Raw genomic sequence first — 12,080 nt, forward strand, 5'->3', positions numbered from 1 at the left:
AAAATGAGAAAAATCACCAAAAAATTCAGTAAAAATACAAAATTAAGGATATCTTCACAATATTCATAAAACTGTATAAGGTTCACCTAAGGTACTTGCATACAAATTTTCAAAGCAATCAAAACAGCGGTTCTCGAGATATTAATTCTTGACCATTTTCACATTTTGTAAGCTTATTTGCATAATTTTGGCAATGAAGACTTCATTTGAACAAAATCCCATCTATAGCCCAGGATGCATCCACACACCAAATACCAAGCTGAAATGTGCAGCGGTTTGCGTGTTTTTGATGTTGACGGACATACTGTACGTACATACATACATACATACATACATACATACATACATACATACACACATACATACAGACGCCATCGACTTCAGCTTATACGATAAACTCACATTGGTACAACCAAATGTGAGCTAAAAATTCATTAAATATGCAAATGAGCAGATAATTGACATAACACTCACATTATCATCATAATGTTTTGAGATTGTCATCTGTGAAAAGTTTCATGAAATTTTGTGCAGTATTTCTTGATATATGTCAACACTGTCATTACTATCTCCATACCGAAACTATTATATGAAAAAAAATGATATGTCATAACTTCATTAATATGCAAGCCACACTATCCAAAATCAAATAAGTTCTTGCAATTAGCATATGGTACCTGTCTACCGAATTTGCATGAACCTGTTCAGGCGTTTTTGAGTTATCATGTAAATAAATAGACAGACAGACTGACACACGGACAGACAGACAGACATGGACAGACAGACAGACAGACATCGCTATGACATAAGCTCACGTGTGTTAACATGTGAGCTAAAAATGCATCTGTTGATAAACTGTTGTAAGATCGAAAGGGAAATTATTCTTTTGTGAGCTTTAGCATAAATGCCCCTGAATGTAAGATATATTCAGTGAAGTATAGCGTAAAATAGAAAGAGTTGTCATTACCTCCACTGTTGTGTTGGTGGTATTCAATCAGTTCAGGTATTGTTGGGTACGCATGTTTCTCTGACATGTAATACAAATTCTGACTGTTTTTCTTTATGTGATAATGCCGTGTCATGCCTTCACCACGAGGTCTACCGAAGAATTCAAAGTCATACACATGTAATAGAAATTTGCACACAGCAGAAATCAACATATATTTTTCATGATGACAAGACCATTTCATATATTTCATTTGTTCAATTTATTGTGACATCTGATAATAAGTGACGTCACCCGCCACTCACCAATACTTGTCAAAAGTTATCAAAACATACATGATAAGAAGACAAATAACAGTGCTTCCATTGAGGGACTGTGGTTTAGTCAACATGGAGAGGTGATACCAGTTACAATGGTCTCTTACTGTACTCATGACATACTTGTCCATGTATTTGCTTGCAAACAACAACAGCAACAAAACTGCACAGATTCATGTGAGGTTATGTTACATGTCTGCATTTAAATGTGATGTCATATCTGCATGAAATACACCAGTTATAATATATTGTAGGCTGGTTATCTATAATATACTGTAGGGAGGTATCTATAATATTCTGTAGGGAGATATCTATAATATTCTGTAGGTATCTACCAGGTATAATACACTGTTGGCTGGTATCTATAATATCATGTAGGGTGGTATGTATAATATTATGCAGGGTGGTATCTATAATATTATGTAGGGTGGTATCTATAATATTATGCAGGGAGGTATCTATAATATTATGCAGGCTGGTATCTATAATGTTATGTATGGTGGTATCTATAATATCATGTAGAGTGGTATCTATAATATTATGCAGGCTGGTATCCATAATATCATGCACAGTGTTGCCGCAAGGACGCGCCCTTGCGACAATGTCCCCAAAACGGAACCAGTTGTCCCGCACTCTTGCGTACTGCGGGTCACCTCGGGCGCACTCGTGAGTCGACTGTGATGGGTGTAGTCTAAAAGTAATATCTGTTACTGACGATGATCTTTGTTTTACATCATTATTTTGAGGCTTACACAACGTACTTTTGGAGCATGGTATATGATTAAAAGTAATTAAAACACTGCAGTTGATATCATAATTTGCTTGACTGTAGTCCGTCTGAGCTCTAATTTGTGGCAGGTATGGTATACTGCTTCAATTGCCTGAAATTCAAGCATAGCGACGCGGTCCCGGTAGCTTGAACTTTGTTCAGTGAAAGTAATGTGTTACGAAATAATGCAAAATTTGATTGACAATTGCTTGTTGTCCCCAAAATGTAAAAAATGTCCCCAAAAATAAATGGTATTGGGACACAGTGTCCCCTGATCTAAAATTCCTGGCCGCAACACTGCAAACAGGGTAGTACATGTACCAATAATATTACGTAGGAGGGTAGCTACAGTGTTAGTAGGGTGGTATCTATAATATCATGTAGGGTGGTATCTATAATGTTATGCAGGGTGGTATCTATAATATTATGTAGGGTGGTATCTATAATATTATGCAGGGTGGTATCTATAATATTATGCAGGGTGGTATCTATAATATCATGTAGGGTGGTATCTATAATGTTATGCAGGGTGGTATCTATAATATCATGTAGGGTGGTATCTATAATATTATGCAGGGTGGTATCTATAATATCATGTAGGGTGGTATCTATAATATTATGCAGGGTGGTATCTATAATATTATGCAGGGTGGTATCTATAATATCATGTAGGGTGGTATCTATAATATTATGCAGGGTGGTATCTATAATGTTATGTAGGGAGGTATCTATAATATTATGCAGGGTGGTATCTATAATGTTATGCAGGGAGGTATCTATAATATCATGTATGGTGGTATCGATAATATCATGAAGGGTGGTATCTATAATATCATGTAGGATGGTATCTATAATATTATGCAGGGTGGTATCTATAATATCCTGTAAGATGGTATCTATAATGTTATGTAGGGTGGTATCTATAAACATAAGGAGCTGAAGTAAAACAGCCATGTAAACGACAATTTTCATACATTATTTACCGTACTTTTTAATATGAAACTTGGTATGAAAAAACAACAGATGCATCCTATTACACAACAACTCACATTACAAAAGGCAGTCATAACACTGTTTTCCCTCTGTGCTTTCTGTTTACTCATCCTAGCATTGGAACGCCTTGCTTTCTACATGTTCTTCCAAGAAAATCATTAAAATAAGACACTGAGATTCACTGATCATTGGAAGTTTGCTAACTACTAATCTGCTGCAGGATCAGGACTTCAAAGTAACTTTGAATTTGTTGCATCCACACAACCAGCAGCTATACTTGACAAAGCATCGAAGAAAGTATTTTGCACTTATTCTATTTGGAGGTATTAAAGCAAGAAATCTTAAAACCTACCCATCTTTACTGAACACTGACAGTGTATACATCCCTTGTGTGCTTGAGTTTCTCACAATGAAACAGCCTTCTTTGTCTTCATTGTTCAAGTCCTCTTCTGCCTGTGTTCGAGACACTGTACTTGAATACCAGCTACAAAACAGTTACAAATATTCAGGCTAAAGTATTTGAATGTTCAGAAAGTTCACTCAACTGTACAGTTCTGGTATAGTTTGGGATAGTAGATTTATAGCATTGTAATGCAAAAAGATACTGCATGTGTGTGTGTGTGTGTGTGTGTGTGTGTGTGTGTGTGTGTGTGTGTGTGTGTATACATTAAAAGATGACAAGTACATGTGTGTATTGGCCAATTACTTTCAGAGTCTACAGATAACCAAATCTATATCAACTTATTTATTGACATCAAACATCTCCTGATGAGTTCCTGATGACAGTGCTTACAGAAACTGTTGTGAAAGAATTTCATTTTCTCCTTCTATTCACATTGTCAGGGGGAACAAAGGCTGGATAGTGATAGAGCAAAAATCTGTACAAATATAAATGTCAGCCCATATCCTCGTACAGTATTGCACATACTCATAATCAATTCAGGTATAGGAAGTAGATGACTTGTGGCTCAGCTCAGCTGTCAGTTGTTGCTAAAAATTGGAATCACTGACCACTGACATGGCTAACACTCAAATATCTACAGATACGCATTCCGTTATATCTAGATATGCAATCTGTTATGTGAAATAATAGTACAGGCAGACTACAGGTCAGGTTTGAACATGGACTTCACACAGCAGAAATCCATAAATTTCTATTTTCTAATGCAAAATACTAAGGTAGTTACTTTGAATATTAATGAGGGTATATCTAACAGGCTACATGTTGATTTCATAGCTGTAAGACTAATGGTATCAAAGGAAACAACATTTTGACCAAAAATGAGAAAACTAGGCCCACAAATTTACATGTGCAGTTCATCATCATTTGAACAAAGCTGATTGAGGTCATCCCTGGGAACTTACAAACCAAATGTGATTGCTATTGGGCAGACAATTTCAGAGAAAAAAGTTTTTGAAAATTTCAGCAAAACATTTTGAAAACTGTAAATATGCAATTTTAATCTTATTTTGTTAACGCTTAACACTGGCATTCCTAGAAAGATACAAAACAAATGCAAAAAAATTATGTTTGACCAAAACGGGAAATACACCTGAAAAGTTTACGTATGCAAATATTCTCATCATACTATACTCATACGGGTAGTATAACCACCTACTCATGTACCGGTATAAGCCCCTCCACTACTTAAAGAGGATCTCTGAAAATGCTGTACATCCATGTATAAGCACCTACTGTACCTTAGCTTAAATATGGAAAGGCTAAGAGAGTATACTGGGATGTTACAGTTGGTAAAATTTCTTTTCGGTTCAAAGAAACTTATAAAAGGTGTTAAATTTCTGAATCATGTTTTCTGAAAAGTAGAGCATAAGTTGATGACAGATGACAGTCAACAATCTATCTCTACAACTCTGAGTCTCTGACAATGAAGCTTAAATTATAAAATAACCAAACTCACTCATATTTCTCTAGACTATTGGTAAATTCTGTCTTCTCCTTTACAAAATTGCTCGGAATGAAGCCTTCTTGTCTGTTGTTACAGAAAAAAAATGCGTCATTAATTACAATTACATAATAAAATTCATCATGTCATAATTATCCACACAATAATGGTCACAAAATTTGAAAATTTTCATGAACACTTACATAACATGTTCAAAGATGCAGCTAGCCTAGAAGTGTGAATCTTCATGCTTAAAACCTCAGTTTTACTTTCTGTCACCCACAAAGTTGAATATAGTCAACCATTCTTGATATCTTACAATGATTTTTAGACTGTGCAAATGGCATTGATTTATGATGGTTCGGCTGTCACCTATCACACTCTGAGAATTATTTTGTCATGGAATCAATGTATCCTTTTTACATGATACTTTATTGAAGTACTGGTAAAAAACTCAGAACATTTGTATAAATGTCTCATGGGTACACTATTTGAAATGTTATGTTTGTCATTGTAAAGTTGTTCATTTATTCCTCATGTTTAATTCATATTCACATAGTGTCTGATCTGTGATGAGGAGTCAACTGCATGCTTCAGATGTGTGTTTGATGCAAGTCATAAGTACAAAGCTTTATACATGCTTACTGAAAAATTCTCAAGAAGATTAGAGCAAACATGTAAAAGAATTCAGTTCTAGTTGTTTTCAAACACTCTGGAATCTACATATGGTGTTTCTGTATCTTCTGCTGAACTGCAAACTTTGATAGTCCACCCTGAATCACTGAATTGCACACAAAGTCACATCCAATCAACCTATTCAAGAATGGTTCATGAGAGCTACTGGCATATTGTACCGTACATGAGCATTATTGCAAGATTTTTTGATCATTGATTTCTGTTTGTGTGTTTACCTTTTGCCTCAATTCATAAGACGACAAATATGTATGTGATGTTATGCCTTCACTGTAAAGGCATCATAGTCCATGTGAAGATGGCACAGCGAAAATTGTAGCAGCATTATATCAGAACTTTATAATACAATTGTGTAATGATTCAGTATAAAAATCTTAAAATTGTCAAATACTAATTATTTTGCAAATGAACATAAATATTATTTGGCAAGATCTTCATGCAAAGATTTTGCAGACTTTTCCATAATGATCTGAAATAGTTGACACATAAGGGAATGGTCATTGAAAATTGCCGAATATTATAATTTTGCAGTTAAAATAGCCTTAATGTCACAGTTTTCACAACAACACCATCATTTGTACCATGAAAATGTTATCTAACTGAGGGAAGTGATACACAAAAAGACCATTTATAGATAAGGTCAGCTGATATGATATAGCAAACATTTAAACTGTTGATAGAGTATTGTAGTCTTGCTTGGTGTACACAATACTGGTATGCCGATGAGATACTAGACTAACTCGCAGTGCTAAATTTATTCACTTACCGATATTTAACAATGAGCTTTTTCATGTGGTATAACAGTATGGCAATAAGTGTTTTACTGAATGCAAAGATGAATTGTAACTACAGGATTCTTCACAAAATGCAGTTCTGTATGAACTTGGGCTCAGTGAGTGACACGTTGGATAAGCCACAGTATATCAGATACGGGGTCAAGTCTATACAGGGACACACCAGTATTTTGTGTATACACCTTTCTCCATTGAACACCCATTTCACATTATTTACAGTTAATTTAGGGGTTTAAGACATATTGCATGACATGAATCATGATGACTGAAATAAAATTGTCAAAAAATTCACGCCCAGAACTGTAATCAATGGTACCATCTAATACTTTCTGTGTACAGGTGTCACTAAATATTCAACTTGTTTTTCATTGTTTCAGTTTTGAAATAAATTTATTCAGACACAATTTGCTGTTGATTGTATTAATTTAACATATGGAAATGAATATCTGTCAGGAAACCAAAGGATCACTACAACTTCTACAATGCACCAAATTAGTTACATTGAATACATTGACAGGTCAGAGGTCAAAAACACCTAATGCGTCACCAATGGAACTGCACTGTAGAGATATGAAAAGTTAATGAATTCTAGAACCCCATAGCATGCATAGGTTATGTCAAGAGTTGTATAATAATATAGTTTATTTGTGGCAATGAATGCAGGAAAATATAGGAAGACAGTGTAATATAATGTAATGGAGATGCTGTCAGTATATAGAAATAATATTTAATATTTCATGTTATCTTTGGCAAGTGTTATAATAATTATTCTAGTGCCTGCAATCAAATACTATCAATGTCAGAATTGTAACTTTACCAATTACTTTGGCAAAAGAAAAATAAACAAGTCATTGACAATGATATAGTCCGCCCTTGTAATTGGGAATTTGTCGGTGGAAGTGACTAAAATTGAAGTAGATATGAAGCACATGAAAAAAGAAATGAGGATACCAAAGCCCTGTCTGTGATTGGTGCCCATATTGAATTGGATTGCAAACATGTAGCCATGTCTTTTACCAAGTTGGACAGAATTAGGTATATCAACTTGTCAAGGCATGTCTGAGTAATGGCTCTTGGCATAAAAAAGAATGCCAGATGTGAACCAAAACTGCCCCCGTGTTCAGTACAGAAGAGACTTCCTACAATTAGCTATTAATACTGCTAAATCCCTTTCTTGACTAGTAAATCTTTGTATGATCAACATCTGCAGCAAGTGTCATCAAATCTAGTGCAGTCATTCAGGATATAGATCTCTTAACATTGTTTCCCTGTTTAGCCAATCTACCGGTAGGCTGCCACACTAATCACAAAAGGTAGTTAAATGAGTCAATAATTTATCAACCGGATGTCAGTATACGCTTTTACACTACTGGAAAATCAACATCTATACAACGTTTCATCAAATTTGATGTAGTATTTCTTGACATATCATACTAATCAGGAAAGTTCATTAAATATGCAAATTAGAAATTAATCAACATGATACTGCTAAACATCTTTATACACAGTTAAAGCAACATGAGCTCAGCATCTACTGTATACCAAGTTACAACAAATCTGATGAAGTATTTCTTGATATATCAGCCTAATTACGAAAATTCATTAAACATGCAAATATGCAATTAATTGACATGATACAACTAAATGTCTTTCAAGACTATAACAACACTTTGAGATCAACATCAAACTTAATCAAATTTGGTGCAGTATTTCTGGATATAGCACAATAAATTAGGAAAGTTCATTAAATATGCAAATTAACAATTAATTTACAAAATACTGCTAAATGTCTATGTTCACTATTATAAACATGTGTAAGAATTTTCATCAAATTTGAGTTAGTAATTATATAAATGTTACCGGAATTATGAAAATTCATAAAAATATGCAAATTGGTAATTAATTGATACAATACTGACAAATGTCATTGTGTGCTATTAGAGCTCTGTAAGACCACTATGTGTACAAAGGATCATAAAATCCGGGGCAGAGTCTTAAGAAACAGAGCTTTTTTCCAAATATCACTAATTATGCAAATTAGCACTAATTATGCATGCCACACCCAAAGCAATGGACATGCATATGTATCCCATAGTGTATTATCCTTGTACCAAGTTTGAAAGGAGTTGGCTCAGGCATGTCTGAGATATCTGTGTGGAAAAATGGATGGACTGAGCCCAAACCATTAGTCCTCTGGGGACTAATAAGTTGATTGACAGAGGTCATGATTGTAGCCATGATTATGATTACATAGTAATTGCATAATTATTGTTTATGTCATGCAAATACGCACAACCTGGCGTGAACTTGAGTCAGTGAATAATGCCATACCTATCAGAAGATGGTCCTAGTCATATCACATGAAGAAAGTGCCAAGATTGGCGCTTTTTCCCACGATTCAAAATACATGAATTCAATAATGAACCCTTATCTTTCATATTGTTGGTAATTTTAACAGAACCTTTCTGAATTCAGATGTGGATCTGAATGCTGATAGGCAGAGACAAAGACCATAATTTTATAAGATGTGGTAGGGTAGAGCTAAATTAGAATGCAATGAAGTTCATGATTGGCTAAGTCAAGAGAAGCGGTATCACAAGACCTTGTTTCCAGTAATTGACTGTGACACGACAAATTATTTATGCAAAATTAGGTTGGACAAAAGTGAAGGTCAAATTTATGACAGATTGAAATGTTTCCAGATAAAGAGTGGATGGTTGGAGAGTAACTGTGAATATGTTCTGAGACACAACAAATGGCCAAAGGAAACCTAATAATTGGCAAAGAATGGCCTTCAACTTAACAACAGCCTGCAAAAGTTGTATCAAAACAGAGTTACTACTCCACAAGGTGGTACCCTGACTCAAAAATTTCCAATATAATCTCTATCGAAATATCTCTCTGATATGAGAAAGTAATGAAGTAATTTGTTTGTGTTAGGCATGAAATCAATTTGATCACAGAAGTACTAAAATGAGGAAAATTGCAGTTTCATCTTGGCAGATACAATGGGTAGCAAGGTATGACGTTGAACCGGTGACGATATAGATATTGTTTCCATGACACACTGGATTTGTCTTAAGGGAGCCATCATTATTTATGGCTTGGGGGTCAGAGGAATTTCATCGGAAACTCTGAAATTGCGAGTAACCCTCCCCCTTGCTAAACATGATGGATTTGAGTAAACCCCCCTCTCTAACTCAGAAAGTTTGATTGACCCCCCCTTAGAAGAGTTAAATACCAATACGTGTATTTGTAAAATTCACAAAAAAAAGCATAGTAAAGACCTTTCAAATCCTGATGTACCTTGCTAGATTATCATCGGTTATCTCATGGCGCTTGAAAAAGGTGAAACCAACTAAATGAAATTCAAAGTGACAACAAAATACTGATATAAAAGCTCACGCTATAACCACTATCCAACCATATAACATTGTTTAATTTGGATGGGTATCATGACAGGGTAAGGGGGAGTGTCAGAGGGGGTGCCCACTATCTTGTGTGGAAAATTTTGAGAAATTGATGTGAGCAATGGTGCAGTCTGGTGCAATCTGAACGGTGTTTTCAATTTGTTTTTTTACTGGTAAAACTGTTAGAACACCCCTAGGGCAAGAGCAAGAGAGAGGTGTCCCTCCCTCTCGCATCAAAAAGTTTGAGAAATTGATATGTGCAATGATGCAATTTGAGAAGTGTTTCAATTTATTTTGCACAAAAAATCGAGTAACCCCCTTCTTCCTCTCAACATTTTGAGCAACCCCCCTCCCCCTTGAAGTTTTCAATTTTTTGAGTGACCCTCCCCTCCCCAGGTCGTAAATAATGACAACTTCCTAAGCTTACCCTCTTTGATTTCTGGCTTTCCACCAATGTTCTCTGCTTTCATCTATGATGCTGTATTCTTCTCCCTTTTCCAACTGTAAATCCCCAGCCTGGGCGGGTGTATACGGATATAAAGCAATCACAACACGTAGTTCCTTCTCTGGTGGTCTTGGTGGAGGTTGTGGCTGTAAGAGTTTATTGGATCACTGCAATATTACACTATATGAATTTGCAATGGTCATCTACCCATCCAACACTCTACATTTTCATTATAGAAAAGAAGCTGTTTCTTCCAAATGCATGGCAAAAAGTTTCAAAGCGCCAAACTTTAATACTGATTTCTTATACTACCCTATTCTTGAACTATAGAATACAGATATACAACATTATCATACATGCTATGCCTGTTTTTCCATTCTCCTATTGTTTAGACGGTACTGTTACGAACCCGTATTTTAAATTGTTAATATACGAATTATATTTTCACTGTAACCGAACTACTTACAGCAACACGTACGCGTGACCTTCACTGGTATGCGTGACCTTCGTTGATATGTTCATATATATGTAAACAGCTGAGCGAATAAGACTTGTGACACTCCGAAATGTCATTGTGATCATGGTCAAAAGTTTGTTGTTTGCAGTCAGTTCACGGGCATTGCACTTAGGTACAAGAACAGTTGTACCAAAAACATACAAACGAATTTGTATGTTTTGCTGACAGCTGTCATCGTTCGCAGCGCGTCCCATATGGTGCACTGCAGTGTTTTCATGTTGTCTACGCTGCAGAAGATTACGTTTGACAGTGCATCATGAGAGAAACGCTACACAACTAGATTCCTGTTGACGAGTTTAAGTATCTAGATGGTGAATTACATCGTTTACAGCCATAAATGGAGCCACAAAATCCAACCACACTGAAAATACTTGCGACAGACAAGGTGCACATTTTATCCGATTTGTACCTGTCAGTGAGATTCCGAGGGCTTGATAGAGTCCGGTGCAGGTTTTGGATACAATGTAAGATACTAGGGAAAGTCAAACTTTCATTTAGGTTCTTCAAAGAAGTTTAGTTCTATTTAGGCAAGCCAGTAACGAAAACATGCGAGCAGACGATGTATATACCTTTGAAATGTTTTATTCATATAGCAACAAAATCATGATCGAGTTACAGCTACAGCTTACTATACAGTGTACTCACTTCACGTTTTCCCTAATCCGCTCACAAATTCCTTTCTAAGATGGTAAATTCGGCATTTCACGTCTGAGGATTGGAGATGAACTGACTGGTATGGCTATTAAATCCACTGTGCATTCATAGATGTCGCAGAGCTGCTCGCTCTAACTCTATCATCTGTTCATACTCGATCGAGTTTGAAATCGAACGCTGGCGTGGCGCGAGTATTTTGATCTCATTTTGGCGGGCCTAATAACACACTCCAGTCTATGTTTTACATCCACCACCATTTTAAGCTCGAAATAAATCTTCTTCAAATTGTGAAAACCTGTGTCGACATCTTAATGTTTAAATTGTTGGCTTTAAAAGTGTGCCATAAACCCTCCCTTAAAGTGGAATGGCCTAACAGCGGAATAATACCAAGACGTGATACGATTGTCATCACTCCTTAGCAACCAATTTTTTTGTGAGAACAGAGAGTAGAAAGCAAGGTCGATTTCAGTTGATTTCGTCGCTAATTTCGGAACGTCAGTAGGAAAACAGTCATAACCAAAGCATGCATGTATGATAAAGGGATTATTACACAAAGTTTTAAGGGCAATACTGCGTCATATTCTCATGATGCGTCCGCATTTTGACTCGTTGCTGCGCCACTTGTCAAAATACGGACA

The 12,080-nt window shown here is 35.8% G+C and overlaps 1 protein-coding gene across 1 annotated transcript in view; it reads right to left on the bottom strand.

The window, feature by feature from the left end:
• LOC139130654 (tyrosine-protein kinase Tec-like) overlaps positions 1 to 12,080 on the bottom strand; it is a 64,049-nt gene that overhangs the window by 24,183 nt on the left and 27,786 nt on the right. The window contains exons 5-8 of the mRNA XM_070696398.1: positions 10,254 to 10,417; positions 4,945 to 5,016; positions 3,378 to 3,509; positions 968 to 1,098 (exon numbers count right to left, since the gene is read on the bottom strand). Of these exons, the coding sequence (XP_070552499.1) occupies positions 968 to 1,098; positions 3,378 to 3,509; positions 4,945 to 5,016; positions 10,254 to 10,417 (499 nt within the window). The remainder of the gene's footprint in view (positions 1 to 967; positions 1,099 to 3,377; positions 3,510 to 4,944; positions 5,017 to 10,253; positions 10,418 to 12,080) is intronic.

The sequence above is a fragment of the Ptychodera flava genome, chromosome 4 (assembly GCF_041260155.1).
Source record: "Ptychodera flava strain L36383 chromosome 4, AS_Pfla_20210202, whole genome shotgun sequence".
NCBI lineage: Eukaryota > Metazoa > Hemichordata > Enteropneusta > Ptychoderidae > Ptychodera > Ptychodera flava.